Source organism: Callospermophilus lateralis, chromosome 11 (assembly GCF_048772815.1).
Source record: "Callospermophilus lateralis isolate mCalLat2 chromosome 11, mCalLat2.hap1, whole genome shotgun sequence".
NCBI classification, from domain to species: domain Eukaryota; kingdom Metazoa; phylum Chordata; class Mammalia; order Rodentia; family Sciuridae; genus Callospermophilus; species Callospermophilus lateralis.
In genome coordinates this window covers 110,446,858-110,466,116 of record NC_135315.1, presented here as the reverse complement: position 1 = coordinate 110,466,116, position 19,259 = coordinate 110,446,858, and the positions used below count along the sequence as shown (strand labels likewise).

General features: G+C 34.9%; 1 protein-coding gene across 1 annotated transcript in view; it reads right to left on the bottom strand.

Moving 5' to 3' along the window:
• The window catches only part of LOC143410759 (zinc finger homeobox protein 4-like), an 86,404-nt gene that overhangs the window by 11,683 nt on the left and 55,462 nt on the right, over positions 1-19,259 (bottom strand). Inside the window, 2 exon segments of the mRNA XM_076871499.1 lie at positions 2,488-2,604; positions 11,901-11,963. Of these exon segments, the coding sequence (XP_076727614.1) occupies positions 2,488-2,604; positions 11,901-11,963 (180 nt within the window).

Here is a 19,259-nt window from a genome sequence, read left to right as displayed (position 1 = left end):
TACACGTAGTATATATTTGTAGGTAGTTGCTGTATAGAGCCTGTATATACAGACACAAATAAACATATTATACATATTGGTATATGTATGTACATATATATGCTATGCATTCTGAGTTGATTTGCCTATTAAAGAATAAATTCAAGAAAAAAAAGTTCTATGTTTAAGTGGGGTCAAACTGTTTTCCCATCTAACATATTAAGATAGTAATTACTTTATAATTTTGCTAATATTCTTTTGACAATTTTAACTGATATAATATATATGTATATAGGATATGTTATGTGCATTGCTATTTAATCATTAGAAATATTTACAAAGAAAAAAATTCCATGTAATAATTTTTTAACCTAATAATTGTCAATTTAAAAAGCATAAAACCGTGTTAAAAAGTTCATGTTAATTTCCAATAACAAGAACTGTCTTGAAGGCTAGGAGATTTCAAAGCTAAAGATTTGCATCTCAGCATTTGCTTTTAGTTGGTCCTTGCTTAGAGCTAATTTTTATCCCTGCAGATACACCTGGGGAAGCTTTTTTATGGGAATAAAATTTATTTTAAATAACTACCATTATGCAATATTCTGTGTCCTCTCAGACACCCGAGTCCTGTCTGTATTGTACAATTAGGCACCCAAGGAAGGACCATAACTCATCAGGCCGTTAGGGAGTCATTGGGGCCATTATTTATGCAGAGCAGTGAACAGCAGCACCAGTGGAGGTAGAGCCCTGCATCTGTGGTATGTTCGAAGCAAGACTCTTTCCTCAATGGTAAGATTAGATACATTTTCAAAGGATTCCCAGAATCCATCCTTCACAAGGTACTAGACATTAGATATTTCATACTTCACATAACATCCTATATCAAAGTATTACATAGGCGCTCAGCAAAAGATAATGTGATATCTGGGTGTTTTACACAGGCTTCTGAAGAATAAGAAGGATACACTTTGCAATCTGTTTTTGTACTACTCTGAGAAAGTCATCACTAAATACAGATAGATCCTGCTGTCCCTGAACAAATCAAGCAACTTGTCTTGATGACGTCCATCCTAAAGAGAGTAAATGGACCACCTTACTATTTCCAATCCTTTTCAAATAAAGTTTAGATAGTACTACCCTTGACATTAACTGATCACTAGGTTCTTCAAATTCCTTGTCAATAGCCTCAGGAGGCAGCCTGCTACTATACTGCTATGGCATCTTTTCAGAGATTTCACTTTAGGCTCAACACCAACCTTAGATCCTCTTTGTTTAAATCAAATTAGAATCATATGTTAGATACCACATCCTAGAAGCAAATAACAAAGGCACTTTTCTCCCTGGAATCCTCTGAGACATTTAGTATTAAAAGGTGAGGGTGGGGGAGCAGGGAGCCACTTTAGATCATTTTTGAATGGCATGTAAAACTTAGACATGAAGAGATGGAATTACAAATATAGGATAATTCAGATTTAAATAAACTTGTATGTAAAAAATGATACATTTGGCTCAACCCAATATCTTCATAGTGAATACAAGCTCCTTTATATGCAGCTGTCACTAGAATTCAAGGAAAAGATAGATGACTACCTGAAACTAATAGGCTTGAACCCGTTTCAGCACTTCTTCTGCTTCAATGAGTCCAACAAAATAAAACTAGGTATAGCGTACAGCAAAAGTAGCCAATGTAATATTCATTGCGACCATAGATTTCCATCTCATACATACAAAGCATGGATGAAGCCATATATTTGCCAAATCAAACACAGAAAAAGCCTTAGGTATCTACACCAGATGCTGGCCTAGGGTTTGTTTGTGCACAAGTAAATGTCATGACATGAAAGTTTGTTTTCAAAGACAGTAGCTTTCATTACCAGGATTTGTCTATTCTGGAAGATCAAAATTACCCAGCACCTAATCCCTTTTCAATGATATTTCCTCTTTCTTAGGCTGAATCATCTGTAAACTTTTTCACTGGATTTTGTTTGAAATGCTTCAAATAGATGCCCTTAAAAAGGGCAAATTCCTGAGTGTAGGTTGAAAAAAAGAGGAAAAATAGCACTTATTTTTAGGGTTACATGGTTTGGGCAGGGGTACATATGACTGAATGAAAAAATTCAAGTGATATCTAATCCTATGCTTATGAAAAATTAATATGCCATCAGAGGAATCACAAGTATAGCTAAGATTAATGAAAGGTGCTTAAAAAATTACATGCACACAAACTGACTTGATTAAAAAATAATCTCGCTGGTTGTCCTGTAATATTCTTCAGTTTATCCACATCTATTCTGTCAGATGGTTATGATTAAAAATAGGTCAATGGGAGGCTACTGATAGAAATCACATGCAAAATGCACATGCAATGAATAGTAGTAGGAATGTTCAGACAGTTTAAAATAAAAAAAAGTTTTAAATAAGCTTGGTGGGGGGGGAGTGAAGGAAGGGCTGATTGCAGCAAATGGAGGGATAGAGGAAAATGAAAGGTGAAAGAGTGGAGTATCTTACCAGAATCTTTATGGGAGCTCTTGCCTTCGCCATTGTCTCTCTCACTTGTGTGTTTCTCATCATCCTCGGCCACTGCTGGGGGCTTAATAGCTCCTTCTGTCTCCTCACTATGTTCTTCTGTTAAGAAATGAGACCAGTGAATACAATTGAAGAAAGAAGAAAAAAACTAAAACACACACTAAAATAAACTTGGTGGCCAAGTTAGAACTTTATTCATGAATTGTCTGTAGCTATTCCTACTCAAAAGAGAGAACACACATTTATGTAAAAGTCCATATTAGAACATATTGACTGTACCCATGCAATTTTTTATCTAAAATAACAAAATTTTTAATCCACTGAGAGCCTGCATCTATACTGAAAAAAAGAAGAAAGAAAGAAATCATTTTTAGTATAATTTGATATAGTTTAACCTGAAAAGATGAAAAAAATGGTGGAAGGCATTTCTGTACTTTTAACAGTAGAACTTTCTAACAACATGGACCTTATTCCATGAACTTGAATAGGTGTCAGAACAAATCAGATTCTTAGCAAAAATTCTTAGTGAAATAATGTGGTAACAGTGGGTTAAATAAAAGACAGGTATTACTCCTTCCTTCAGATACCAGACCTCAGAGGAATTCTGTGAAATTTTGGTAGAGGAAGAGTTTGAAGCTTCAGTTATAGTGGGGGGTTTTGTATTTTTTTTTAATAGGGAAAACTATATAGAGCCTAGGACATAACAAGGTATACTTCTATGACAACCACATCACCCCACACCTCATTCACGGGTTCACACCAGCTAGATTACATGGAAATCCTCATAGTAACTCAAACCTATTTAATTATTCTGTAAATCTTAGCTATGCCACTGCTGGTGGATTAATCTGTTCATGCAGTTAGCCTCTATGCTGGGGCTGTGCAGCACTAATCCGTGAAAGGCCCACTGTTCTCTTTCATCCTGTGATCATTTGTCTCTCAGTGTGCTGATGTCACATTTTAATGAATTTTTAGCAATCTGAGTAATGCCAGATAACCAGGCTCTCAACTCCCCACAGCATGGCATGCTGTTTTCATTGTAGCACAAAAAATAAAAATCATATTCCCCAGTTCAGGTGTGAATTACATAAATTAGGAGAAGAAGGTAAAATGGGATTTGAAGCACTAGGCTGCTCAATTTCATAAAATCTTTAATGACCATATAAATTAACCCTGGAAAGGCAAAAGGTCATCGACACACATTTGCATACACTCTTCTATTTGCTTTTGATAAGCACAGCTTTTATGCAGAGAACATGATACAATTAACCCTTCAGTAACCATACAAAACACTGCTATGGACATTTTAAGTGTCAAGCATTAACTGAAAATTACACACTGAATACAATTTTCATTGCAAATGCTATAGTGATTGAAAGGGGAAATCGTGGCCCTCTCCACACCCCATGTTTTATTAATAACATTCTGACAGCAGAAGGAAATATCCACTGTCATATGTAGCAGCTGAGCACAAAAAAAATTATATTTAGTGCCTCACTTGCCAGCCATGCTCTGCAACTGTGTGAGTAGGAAAACAACAGAGGGGAAACAGTTCTGGGCTCTATAGGAAACTCCAAAAAGCTAAAGGGAAAACAAGGACATTTAATACATTCAAATAAGAGTTTGGTTCAACTGTGAGTCCTCCAAGGCACCATAGGAATCCATTTATTCTATTTTTGCACTTTGCACAAAAGCAGAGGGGAGACCCCAATGAAGGTAATCAGTCATCTGAGGGCTTGGGGGAAGCTTCCCTTTCAGGCAAAAACACATGGAGATTTTACTATAAGAAGATAAAGAATCTTTTCTGGTTCTCTCCTGCTTTCACCCATCAGTGACCATCAGTTACTGATCCAACTCAGGATCCCTCCTTCCAGCACTGGCTGGACTGGTGGGTATGGTGGTCCAGACACAGCTGGAAGGCTGTGGTTCTGTCAGGCCCACAAATGTGGTATGATATCCAGAGTCAGGCCCGTGACAATTTCTTTTCAACTATTGTGGTGAAGGGATGCAAGACTTATTTGAGAAGATTTACTGGACTTTTCCCCCAGGGCTGGAAAATGAAGTGTCAGAGTGCTACTGAGTGTCCTTATCTTGAGGGCACATAAAATTGTAAGGGCTATCGCAACTCACATTAATAAAACATTGTGTGTCAGGAGAAGAAAAAGAAAATTATGAAGGCACTAAAAGAAAAGCTACAGTATAATCTGGGTCTCATCAGACAGATTTTGCAAGGTCCTCTTCTTCATTTTCTGGTATGTGTTTTAAGTGTGAGAGAAATTCCCAGACATGTTCTTCTATACATCACTGTGGTGTCTGACCTCCACCTGACCCTGGCAACAGTTTGAGAAATCTGAATGTGAACAAAGACTCTGTGTCAGCAGCAGGGAAAGATTGTGGGATAAACTCTCCCCATCAACTTAATCGCAAACAGCAGTTCTGAGGCCATAACTTTGCCTGGCTCCTCCAAGCCACAACTCATAACCCTCAGAGGTGGATTTACCTGCAATGCCTCTGCTTCTGTGACTTTTTTTTCCCTCTCTCTCTCTTTTTGGTTCTTCCTTTGAAGTAGGCAGGCAATTAGCTGTAATGCTCAAGCAATTCAGACCTGTTTTGTGGTTTAGAAGGCGAAAGCTATTTATTACAGGTAGGCTCTTTGGAGCCATAAGAACTTTGCAAATTTTTAATCATGCAAAAAATAATCACAAAGTAACTTATACACACCATAAAGTTTCATATATGTCAGAATAAAAGGTCACTTTCATTCTCAAAGAGAGTTTTAGAAATAAATTTGACATTCATTATATAAACAGACTTTAGAGTCATGAGAATTAATGTGAAGAAACCACTTTCTCTGGAAAAACCTATGAGTAGATTTGGGGTCAGGGGAGGGAGCCCAGCTACATTCTAATTTCCAAGTATTACATTTCCTCCATTGTAAAATACCATAAAATGTTAGATGTTTTACAGGGAAAAAATATATGATATTAAATGTCTTAAACTCCTTAGAACTGAAGGTATAAAAACATTACATAAGATTCCAAAAATAAAGATGCTAAAGCAGTCTTCATTTTCATCACTGTCTCTAAACTGTTACATACAATAATAAATGAAAGTATTATAGCATTTCGTAGTACTGATGCATTCACGGAATGTGTATTATTAATTATCCTTTGCTTCACGGAATATAAAAAATAAAATCTATGTTTGTATCTTACTTAAGCACAAATGTGCATTAGGTTCCACTAGAATTTCCCAATTTTCAGACAAATGATATTTTCATTTTTAAATGTTACAGGATAATAGAAAGAAGACAAAATACTGTAGTCTTATATTACAGAAGTATGATATAATTACCTTCCCCCGACATTTTTAACATGCCTGAAATGATCATCTTATGTTACTCTACACCCACACACCAACTGTATTTAAAAGAGAAGTTTTTGAATGACTAGCTTAGAATATTTTATTTGAACAACAAAATAATGATTGGAAAACCACTTTCAATTTATCCTACAAAATCATAATATACAATTTCTAAGCAAATCTACTTCAATGAGATTCCTCTCATCTAAGGCCAGCCAATTGTGCTCGTTTCCCTGTTTCAGTATTCACTTGGGTTTGGGAACCCTCAATTCTGAGTTTTCTAAGAAATACTGTGCGATTTTTAATTTTTTTCAATTCACACATAATAATTGTACATATTTATAGGGTAAGATGTGATAATTTGATACATGTGTAGTGATATACTTTATTCATGTACAACATGTAATGATCAAATCAGGGTAATTAGAATTTCTGTCTCCATAAACATTTATAATTTCTTTGAGTTGGGAAACTTCAAACTCTTCTAGTTTTTGCAAAATATATTCTAAATTGTTGTAAATGATAATCACCCCACTGTGCTACAGAATATGAAAACTTATTCCAGTCTAACTGCATTTTGGAACTCATTGTCCAACTTCTCCCCAACCCTTCTCTCCTACAATTCTGAGTCTCTAGCAAACCTTATTCCATTCTTTAAGATGAACTTTTTGAGCTTTCATATGAGTGAAAACACACAGCATACTTTCAAAGCCCATGGAGTGATCATGTAAAAGAGAAATAGAGGATGGTCATTTAAATGTCTTCAGTTTTATATATAGAGCATCTCTATTCAAGATAACTGGCTTGTGAGAATTTTCTCCTGGACTTTTCCAAGGTCCCTTTGTTCAGTTCTTCTCCATTCAAATCTACCCTCTATATTTTCTACTTAAATCTGACTCCTCTACTTAAAGTATTCAGTGACCCCTATCACATAAAAACAGAATGCTCCTTCTGTGCAAAGCAAGAATACCTCTGCCCTGGTGTACACCCATCTCTCTTCATTTCATACCAAGCAACTAATATGCAAACTTTAAAACATCAGAATCACCTGGAGGACATGTTAAAACCAATTGCTGGGCACCACCTGTAAAGTTTCTAATTTAGTAAGTTGAGAGTAAGACTTGTGAACTTGCAACTCTAACAAGACACCAGGTCATGCTGATGCTTCTCGTACAGCTCATATTTTGTAAGCACTGTGGAACCAACATCCATCTGTTCATAATGTCCTCTTTCTCCCTATACTTATCATTATATTTCCTATATTGCATAGAAATGGAAGGAAACCCTCATTGATATACAAAATTACATATAAGAGAATTTGAGGGGGAAGGGAAAAAATAAGGAGAGAGATGAATTACAGTAGAAGGGGTAGAGAGAGAAGATGGGAGGGGAGGGAAGGGGGGATAGTAGAGGATAGGAAAGGTAGCAGAATACAACAGTTACTATTATGGCATTATGTAAAAATGTGGATGTGTAACCGATGTGATTCTGCAATCTTTGTAATGTTTTGAATAACCAATAAAAAAATAAAAATTAAAAAAAAATCTTATCTAGAACAACTTTTCTTTATAGTATAACTCCCACTTTTTTTCCCTTTCTGACCACCTTGGGAAATATCAGTTTCAAGATCTGGAAAAATAGAGTTAATAATACCTACTCCATATGCTTAGTATGAGCTAAAGTATAAAAATAAGTCAACACAGAGCCTAGCAAAGAATAAATACTAAAACTGATCATTGTATTGATACTAGTACTGTTCATTGTTTTCTTCAACAAAAAGTCTTTTCTGAACTTCAAACTAAGATTATTGTTTTGGGGTAAGTTTTTTTCCTTCTTTCCTGTAGATTGATGTCAAACAATCAAACAATGTACCTATATAATAGTATATGGAAATTATATTAATAATTCTTCTTTGCCTTAATAGGTAAACATTTTCTGAAAACAGTGATGTATTCATCTTTGTGCAAGAAGCACCTTGAACAGTGCTTGGAAAACAGTAGTCCTTTGATATATTTTAGTTAGAATGTTAAATTAAATTTAGGAAGCAAAATTAGGTTAAGAAAGGGAGTAGTCCTAATTCTATCCCATTCCTCTATTGCCCTTCAATAAAACTTCAAAAGGTGTTTATCTTCTCTCTGAAAAATCACACTCATCATTCAGCCCTCTCTAAATGTATGTGTGTAGCTTCTGTTTTCTAAGTCCTTTTCTCAAAGTCACTAATGACCTCCATGCTATAAAATCTAAAGGTCACTTCTCTGCATCTTACTTAACTTACTTTCATCAACGGATGTTGCTACTCTTTATCTCTGGCAAAAAGCACCTCTCTTGGATTTCCTTGTATTAGACTACTATGGTTTCATCCTACGTCTCTAGAAGTTCACTCTAAAAGTTTACTTTTGGTAGGGACTCACTATTTCATTAAATACCAAATGTCAAGCACCTCCCCCATTGGTACCAAGCCCTCTTCCTTATTTATATTATCTCTTTATCTGATTTCATCTAGTTCTATAGATTTAAATTACATTATATACATACACATTGATGTCTAACAGGTACAGCAAACTCAATATGCTCAAATCAGAGTTCTTCAACTTAATGTCCCTCACTCCATTTTTCTCCCAACTTCATCTTTTCAGTTAATGGTGCCACCATCCACCACAAGCCATTCTGGACTCTTCTCTTTCCCAATCACATGCATTATATCCATCAACAAGTCCTTGGAAGGACTTCTACTTCCAAAATATTTAGTTCATACTGCATTTATTTACATTGCATTTCCCTTGCCAATATCGTTAGCAACTTATCTGTATTACTGTAATGGTCTCACAAATAAGTAAGACTGACTCTTGCTTTCCCATAACTTATTCCATAAAGCTAAGGAAAATCAACCTGCTCTTCTGGCACCCTTTATTATTACACTTAGTATAATACATCAACTCCTCACTATGGATGGAATGATTAAGCCATTACCTACTTTTCGTACCACATTGGATGTTGCTGGTCCTCCACTCTCTAATATTCCTTCCTCCTAGCCTTCCTTCTCTTCCTGGAATATAACCAACTTCTTCCTACCTTTGTAGAAATATTTTTTCCCAGACTCCTTGCATAATTGGTACATGCTCCTTATTCAGGATTCAAGTAACCTGTCACTTCCTAAAATAACCTGTCTGACCGTTGCTACTAAAGTAGAGCATCACCTGACACTCAGGTCCTCAGAGTTGGGCAGGATTCACCATCACCTGCAGGGCTTGTAAAAACTGATGCTAGATCTCACTCCCAGTGTTTCTGATTTAGGTCATGGGTGGGTCCAGGAATATGTTCTGTGAAAAGTTCCCAGGTTATGCTATTGCTGTCTATGAGAGGAGTACACCTTAAGAATCTCTGCTCTGGTATATCACCTCTTTCACATCCTTTTCCATAATTATTGCAGTCTAAAAATTCCTTGTTGTTTATTTATCTAGAAGTGTCATTTAATATAAGGGTCACTGATATACCTTATTCATAATGTGTGCCCAGAAGTCCCATGCACAAAGAAGGAACTCATCAACATTTTAAGTAAAACTGACAGCTGCTAGTTTAATTATTTGGGTAAGTATATCAATGGCCTGATGTCATAAATTGAGATGCAGAAAAGTAGAAATGATTTTGCAGAAAGGAATTCAGTTTGGAATTTGTATTTGACTTCTCTGTAGAACATATAGATGAAAACAATCAGAAGGCATAGACAGATCTAAATCTAAAACTTCTCAGAGATTGAGGTGAGTATGACAGTTTTAGTGTCTTTGTTTAGAAAACATTAAAGAAAAGTATTGATGGGGACTTGTCTCTTTTTAACTTAATGTTTTTGTTGTAAGTCTTGCTTTTGCCATATTGTGCAAAAAGTCATTAATAAAACCTTTATGAATTTCAGGTGGAGGGAGGGAGACTGAGTTTATATTATTGTATCTTAAATGTGCTATCTAGTTGTGTAGGGGGAAATAACATACAGCATTTTGAAAAATATTCATGAGACATGCACAGGTAAACTAAGCTTCACCTGGAAGCTGAAATTTTTAAAGAGGGATTCCTAACTTCATAGTAAAGGGATGTTTTCTCATGCAAAGCCTTTTTAAAAAAGTATTTCAATATACCATCATGGATGCAAAGGACTTTTTGTAATAATATAGCACATTATTATTTCAATTGTATAAATCTGGCAACCGAGGTCATATTAATATAGCAGAAACAAATGAGGTGTGTTATATCAACATGGGTAAATTTCCTCTTAAGTTACCTAAATGTAATGCAGCTAAGGAAGTGCAACTGCCATTTTTAACATATACATGTACACATGCAAAGCACAGAGAATCATGAATGTGTTGACATGGCTACAAAATTCCAATGACTCCATTAATTACTGAAAATAATCTCTGGATTGTTGAAAGATATTTTATATAAAACAGATCATTTAGGTGAAATTTCACAGCTTAAAAATGTAGATGAGAAAAATTACAAATCTTAATCTTTAAGAAGCTAGAGACACATGCAAAAAAATGAATCTAGACACAGATATTACATCCTTCAGTAGAATTAATTCAAGATGAATAATAGACCTAAATGCAAAACACAAAACTTTAAAATTCCTGAAAGATAAAAAAAATAAAATCTAGATGACTTTTTGTTTGATGACAACTTTTTGGATAACATAACAAACACATGACCCATGAAAGAAGGAACTGGTAAACTTGACTTAATTAAATTTTTTTACTTTATGAAAGACACTGCCTAGGTAATCATAAAACAAGCCACAGTTTGGAAAAATATATTTGCAAAACACATATTCTAGAAAAAAATTATCAAAATGTAAAATATTAAAACTCAGACTTTTATCAAGATATAGAATATTCGACATCAATAGTAAGAAAACAAACAACTCAATTAAAAGTGGGTAAAATCCTTAAGATAAATCTCACCAAAAAAGATATGCAGATGATGAATGAATATATTAAAAGATGCTGTCAAGGAAAGGCAAGTAAAAACAATAAAATACCACTGTACACCTATTAGAAAGGTCAGAATCCTGAACACTCACATCAAATACTTGTGACAGGAATCTCATTCACTGCTGGTGGAAATGCAAAATGCTTATAATACTGAACCTACTCTTAGCATGTGATCCAGAAATTGTGCTCCCTGAAATTTGCCCAAAGGAACTGAAAATTTATGCCTCCACAAAAACCTGCATTCAGATATTTATAATAACTTTATTTACAATTGCCAAAACTCAGAATCAATCAAGATGCTCTTAAATGAGTGGACAAATTAACTCAACTATCCATACAATGAAGTATTATTCATTGATTTACAAAAATCAGCTATTAAGCTATGAAAAGACATGGAATATACTTAAATGCACATTACTAAGTGAAAAAAGTCAATCCGCAAAGGATACATACAATATGATTTCATATATATTACATTCTGGAAATATGATGGACACAGTTGAGGATCAGGGATAACCACAGGGTGAAGTAGGGGGATAGGCAAAAAAGAAATATAAATAATGAATAATTTGCATACAGGATTTTTAGGGCAGTGAAACCATTCTACATGCTATCTTAATGATGGATACATACCATTAAAATATTGTCCAAACTCATAAAATGTACAACACCAAGAATGAACCCTAATGTAAACTATGGTATTTGGATGTTAATTATGTCAATACAGGTTCATCAATTATAAGAAATGTACCACTCAGGTATGGGATCGTGATAATGAGGGAGGCCATGCATTGTAGGGCATAGGAGATATATAAAATGTGTACCGTTCTCTTAATTTCACTGTGAACCTAAAACTCTAAAAATTGAAGTCATTTTGCATATGCTTCCAAATATAGATATATTTGATTTTGCTTTTTACTTATTTGTGTAAGAAATTTGATCATATATAATTATAGCAATTCTTAGGGACATTAATTAAAAAATTATAAGAGTAACAAATGTAACTCATTTAGAACAGGGCAAGGTTTTGAGAGAAAAGAAAATAATTACCTGCTCTCAATTGCTGCTCTGTAAGATCATCCTCACAGGTCCTGGCTCCCAAAGAGGCAGTTTCTGCAGAGAACATTAGAGTGGAAAGTAATCAGCATGCCATACCCAGCTCTTGTATCATAGCCAATATCACAAGAAACCTACTTTTGGCTAGCGGAAGTGGTAAGTTACCAGGTAAAGTTCAGATGAGTTGATAGCACACATCATAGTGAGCGGTAGTTGAAAAATTGAGACCGGGGTGTGGTAGGTTTAGATTCAACTGTCAAATTTCAGCAGCACTGACCAAGTACACCAATATTGATAAAACTTGGGAACAGGAAAGCTTCATTCTGATTTTTACCTGTTGGCTATTTGACCAAGACTACATTAAAGGATTATGTACTTAATGATGATGGTATTTTACACAGATTATGAGTATTCTTTTACTTCTCTGACAAGGTCCCCCCCCCCCGAAAGGAAAGGAAAATCCATTATATGGCAGCTGACATGAGAGGCAAAGCAAAAATCAGGGAGTTGAGGGGAAACCCAAAGAATCAGTCCAAGTCATCACTCGATTCACATCTTTATTCTGATCTTGTATTTGAGCTCCAGAGTGGAAGTGCCAACAATATCCTGGTTTGCCAAACTCAACCCAAACACAGATCATTAATTTCACCTAACTGTGGTCTGCCTTTTTGTGCCCTGTTGTGTGGAAATTAGTTATTAAAAATAGCTACATTTCAGAAATTGCCTTTAATATTTTATTCTTTCTCCATAATGAATTATAATCATATGAAGTATATTCCATTTTACAAGGCTTCCCATTAACGTTGTCTATTTTTTTCTGCCATTTTTTCCCTGACAATTTCCATAGTCTCTACAACATCCCACCTGTCTCAAATTCCTAACCTTTCTAATCTAATACCTCATCAACATCTCAGGAGTTATCTTAAGAATCTTAAGTACAAAGCCCAGCTCCTGTATTTTCTCATTTACTTAGTTCTCTAAGCCTCCATTCCCACATTTTTAAAATGAAGACATATGTATAAAAATAGTCAATAAGAGCAAAACATTAAAAAATAAAAGCACAATGTGATATAGTCTTCAAAGTCATAAAAGGCCATAAAGTATAAAGATTTTTTTTTTAAAAAGTTGTTACACAATTCTTACACTGCCAAAGAGAATCATCATGTTTGTCTAATATTTTTAGGCAATAGCATCTCTGGTTGATTCTGAAGGATTTAATTAAACAAATAATTAACCTTGAAAATAGAAGTGCACAACAAGGCACTATTATTGCATTTTTTCTGCTGTGTACAAAACCTTTGGCCTTTGGTGGTGATCTATTTAAAAACAATACAATCATAATAAACAGGGCTCAGCCCAAATGCACACACCAAATAATGTTTACTTATAAATAAATCTTAAATTAATCTTGAAAGGAAGAATTTATCCTTAGTCCTTGATTATAAATCCAGGAGTAACTTCCAAATAGTTGGCAGCCTTGATGTACATCCAACAGTCACTCAAGAAGCCTACCTACTTCCTCTTGGCAAATAAGCATAACTTTAAGACTTGATCGCTGTTGTCCCTTTGAATTTAAGTGTCTGTTTTCTTCTACCCTTTTTAACCTTCTTTTTTTTCCCTCAAAACCAAAGTGCTCCTCAGCCAATTATCTTACATATATGTTTCAGCATTTATACTGATACATTATCATAAGTTTTTATAGGATCAATCTGTATTTCCCCAATAAATTGTGAATTCCTTAAGAGCAGCCTTTTATCTTCCCAGAGTCTCCAATAAGGACAGAGAAAAGCATACAAAATTCACTAGGACACGTTTATTCAAAAAATACCTACATTATATATCCTGAAACAGATGAGCCTCATGATACGAATTTATAAAATCTTCCCCAAGCCCTGGGACTCTAAATTCAAAGCACTGTCAATTATGCTAAACACAGATAATAATTCCTGTTACATAAATCAATGTGTGCATGTGTGCGTGTGTGTGCGTGTGTGTGTGTGTGTGTGTATAACCATTTTTTTCTGATCATTCCTAGCAGAAAAATAAGTATAGTTTATCCAAGAATACTTTCCCTTCCATTACTACTTCAGTGTTATCATATGGGCTTCTCCAAAATAGATACAGTGCTACTAACTTAATTTGGCCAAATGACTGCTGCCCCCTCGAAGATTTATTAAAAATAAAAATGTCAAAGAATAAAAAACATATTTAGTTTGTTTCCTGAAATGTACTCTGATGAGCTGTTTGTAAGAAACAATTATGTGATCCTCAAAATAAACTCATGAGGCAGTTATTAATCTTTACAAAACAGGAAACTTGGCCTTAAAGATATGGGTAACTTGTCCCAGGTCATAAAGTTAGAAATTGATAGAGCTTGAAATGAAATTCTTGTCTGTCTGATCTAAAAAAGCTGAGAAATTTTAAATGTGTCCAATTGTAATACCACAATACTTGGGAGCCCATAAAGGTTTTCCTAGGCTCAGCAAAGGCTAGAAACATAGTGAGAAGAAGAAAAAGAAGGGAAGGAAAGAGAAGGGAGGGGAGGAGAGAGGAGAGGAGGGGAAGAGAGGAGAAGGTAAGAAAGGGAGAGGAGGAGGAAAGGCAGACAGGCAGGCAGAGAAGAAATTTTTCACCAATCCTATGAAAAAATCTGATATTTCAAAATACATTCACATTCCTTGAATAGAAAAATAAAGCAAATAATAGTTTGGTGTCATGTTAAAAATCATTTCATTTGATAGTGATTTAGGGAAATGCACAAAATGTCAAAATAAGAAACTGCTACTTAATATTACAAATTAGGTCCTGCGGTGCTTGGAGACTACTCCAAGAAGAGTATGTGCAAATAATTTCATAAAGGAATTTATTTCAGAGTGCCCCAGAATTCATTTTAGAGCCTCAACCATGTTGCTCCCTTTATACAAATGATAATAAATATTTTAATTAAGGAGCTTTTAACTTATCCAACAAACTGATTAATCTATACTTTTCTGCCTATGTAAAATGAAATGTTTAAAACCTAATAATGATACATAGCATCATGCAATATTTCACTCTAATAATTGCTGTGTAATAGCAAAACTGACTGATGTTACAGGATCTGTCTCTTTTGCTGGTGATTTAATTAGGTTACTAATTTGTGTTCTCTAGCCCTGAACTTTTTTGTTTAATATTATTTAAAAATAATACCATTGACTTAGATTATCCAGTATTCTATTCTACCCTGTCAATTTGGTGATGATCACACATTTGAAAATGGTAGCAAATTACTCCATTTTTATTAACACAATGAGATAATAATCAGCAGCCCTTTCTGGGGAATGGGGTATTGATCATCACAATCATCATCAACACTGTGCAGAGTATCTGCTCTGTGCCAGATTCTGATGCATTATGACACCCCACCCAAGTGATGCAGCTATGCTTTGAGGTCATACTCTCATTTCAGGGGAGTTTTTCTTAACCACAATGATATACTAAACCATATTTTTAAAATCCTAAATGTAGCTTTCCTTTTTTGCTGGTGCCAGGGATTGAACCCAGGGCGTTGTGCATGCAAGGCAGACACTCTACCAACTGAGCTATATCTCCAACCCCATATACCTTTCCTTTAAATTCTGTAATTATTTCTTGTGTTAATTTTTCTTATCTGGCCCAAACTTTGTTTTTCCCTGAGACTAACCAACAGGTCTATATTGGCAAAGATGGATCATAATGTCTAGAAGTCTAGGATTCCTAGTCCTTTACCTTGTGGAATGAAAGTTCTTACAACTCTCTCTCATTGCCTTGCCCTGCCATATCTGCTTCACTTTTTACCTTTCCCTTTCATTTATGAATGATATTAATTCTGCAAAAATAAACAAATAACTTTTAGGCACTTAATCATCAAGTTCTAGCAAATATTTTTCTCCCTGACAGCTGCAACAACAATTTTAAAAAACTAAAATCAATAGAAATCTTATGGTCAGAAAATGATCTAGAATTTAAATTCTTAACAGTCTAGATATAAAAAGATTTGGGAATAAATCTAACCTGCACTTGATGACAGCAACAGCATGTGCTTTGTATATTCTTATCAACAAAATTTGAAACACAAAGTGTGGTCACAATTGAAATTTTAAAATTAATGAGTGGATGTTCAGGTATAGTACTGATAGTACTAGTAGTCTTCTATGATCTGCATTTTGTCTTTCTGCAGTCACAACAGTCTGAAAATGTTAAATAGAAAATTCCAGAAATAAATAATTCATGTGTTGTAAACCATGTACAGTTCTGAGTTACATGATGAAATCTCAAGTCATCCCACACTGTCCCAGTAAACTGTATGAATCAGCCCCCTTTCTAGTATATCCACGCTCTATGTGCTACCTGAGCATTAGTCATTTCTGGGTTATCAGATTGACTGTCAAGCTATTCCAGTGCTTGTGGTCAAAAAGTCTTACTTCACTTAATAATGGCCTAAAAGTGCAGAGTAGGGATGCTGGCAGTTTGGGTGTGCCAAAGAGAAGACATAAAGTGTTTCCTTTAAGTGAACAGGTAAAAGTTCTTAATAAAAGAAGAAAAAATTGTATGCTAATTGTGCTAAGAGCTACATTAAGTTACTCATCTCCTATTGTACCAATATATAAATTCAACTTTACCATAGGTATGCATATGTGGGAAACAATGATATACATAGGGCTCAATACTATTTGTAGTTTCATGCTTACCATGGAGGTCTATGGAACATATCTCTGCAGATAAGGGAGAAGTACTATATCTGCCTTCAAAACTTCCACCGCTCACCCCTTCTCTGGATTTACTAATACATTAAGCAATAAAGTATATCACTGTTCTTACAAAAATTTGTAGCACATTAAAAGAAACAAGAGCCAACAAACTGAGTAAATATTAAGCGAAGCGGTCTAACAGAATAAAGAGAAAGAAAAACATTTTCTGTTGTCATCACTCACATTTTGAAATCCATCTTTCTGTATCCATGGTGAGAAGCTCAATTCTAAGTCACTTTTTAAAATTGGAGAATAAAACTACATTCTAAAACTGAGTCTGCAAGTTTCGAACAACTTTCACTCTATAACCCATCTAGCCACCACCCCTCTCCCCCTCCATTTTTGGAGCTTCTCCAGACTCTATAGAGCTATGTGACTCATTGTAAAAGAATATTTTAAAGACTGTGAGTACAAGAAAAGATATTTGCATCTCTATAATTTCCAAATACTAAGTTACCATTTGTTGGAAACCTGTTAGGTGCTAGGCATGAAACATGAATTTCCTACTCAATCAACACAGTAATCTATAACAGAAACATCATTGCTTTTATGGAAGAGATGAGGCATCAAAGCTCAGACAGTTTAAGTAATTTTTTTCAAAGGCAGAGAGCAACAGAGGGAGGGTTTGGATGAGTCAGTCTGATTCTGAAGCTCTGAAGTTCCCCCCTGGACAGTGCTGCCTCCAGGCAGCCCCCAAGGAGTCCTTGGTCAAGGAAGCCAAAGAACTGAATATTTTTTCCTCCTAAAAAAACAGCTCAGACTCTTTCAGAGCAAATTCATCATAACAAGATTAATATTTAGAAGAATACTCGAATTCAGCATTTATTACTATCTTGGTAGCTTTACACTTTAACAAACACCTCTGAACTTGCTTAGGCATTGCAAAAGTGAAGTCAGTGTTCAGATAAAGCAAGTTTACAATGAAAAATGGTTTCAAGTGGTCTTCTCCATCCTTTTCCTATGTGTATACAAAGAGTGCTCTTCTAAAAAGCTGAGCAACTCAGCATGCTACCAAATGGTTTTGAGTAACCAAGCAACATCATCTTTGTTGACCTGCAGTGTTTTCTCTTAAATTATTTCTTCTACGCAGTAATAGATTGAAGTGCATTGGATGCTCCAGTGTCAATTATCTGAATGGGGCTAGATTTGTAATTTTTTATTTTCTGGAAAAGTAAAGCTACTTTGCCTTGCCCTGTCTGGTTTTACGCAGAAGTTATTTTTATATAGTAAAGGAGAAGTATCTCCTGGGGCTTCCTAGGCCTGGAATGTGTGATCACTTTTTTCTGCTTCTTAAATCATCTGTGACCTCTGTGTAATGGGGCCTCCAAGAAATTTAATAAGTTCTCAATATCAATTAGTTTCAAAAAATTACTCCTACATCTTCTTAATGTCTTATATTTTAAAGAGCTCTTACTGAAACATAGTCTTTCTTAAATTTACTAATTCCTAATACATTTTCTCACATAAGATTGTTTCATTTGATTACTTTAAAATTAAAATATTGAACTACCATGATGATAATTTGAGCATAATATTGCATTCACATCTCTCAAGGAATTGGGAAGTTTCTCACATTTAAGTCCTTATGGAATTCATCACAATGTCTATATGGTCTGGAACAATTTTCATTCCTTAACCTAATGTTTATAGGTTGTTCATCTACACAATAAGCAGGTCTTCTCCCCAAACTCACCTCTGCTCTACTCAGTAAAAGCTGTTGTTCATGTTGAACACTAGCCGGTTACTTCAACTTTTTTCTTCCTCTCTCAGAGCTAGCTTTTTTTTCTTTCTTTTTTTCCTTCTCTCTCTCTCTCTCTCTCTCTCTCTCTCTCTCTCTCTCTCTCTCTCTCTTTCATTGTAAGAACACTTAATATGAGATCTATCCTTTTAAATTTTTACATGTACAGTACAGTAGTGTTGACTACAGCTATAAAGGCTATATAGATTTCTACAACTTACTCAGATGGCTTAACTGAAACTTTATACCCTCCAATTATTTGCTCTCACTCCTCCTACCCCCACTCCCTGACAAACACCATTCTAAAATTCTATTCTACCAGTTTGACTATTGCAGACACTTTGTGTATGTCAAATTAAGTTATGCTTCTTTTCACAAATGGCTTATTTCACTTAGCATGATGTTTTCAGGGTTTGTCCATATTGTCTCACACCTATTTTTTAATCCATTAAAGCCTCTATTTTCTATTCCACAGTTAGTAAATTTTCTACATAGCCACACTTAGTCAAAAGCTTTCAGATTTTTTTTTTAACAGAAAAGAAAACAAATGATTATTCAGGGGTACTTCTTTATCACTATTTCTTTTCACTCTTTTAAAGATTCTTTCAAAGATGTCATTGACCCCAGGGAAGTTGCCTTTGTTTGGTTCAATCATTTTATTGGGTTCCTGAAAGCTTCTGTAACTTCTCTCACTTAACATCTTCTTCCCCAAGACTTCTGCACTGGTAGGTGCCTCCCTCTGAGCCTGCACTGTCCTAAAATGATGACAACTGAAGAGCCAAATCCATTTTGCAACTTTTAAAATATGTTTTCTGTAACCTGTAATTTCATGATTCCCAAAATTTT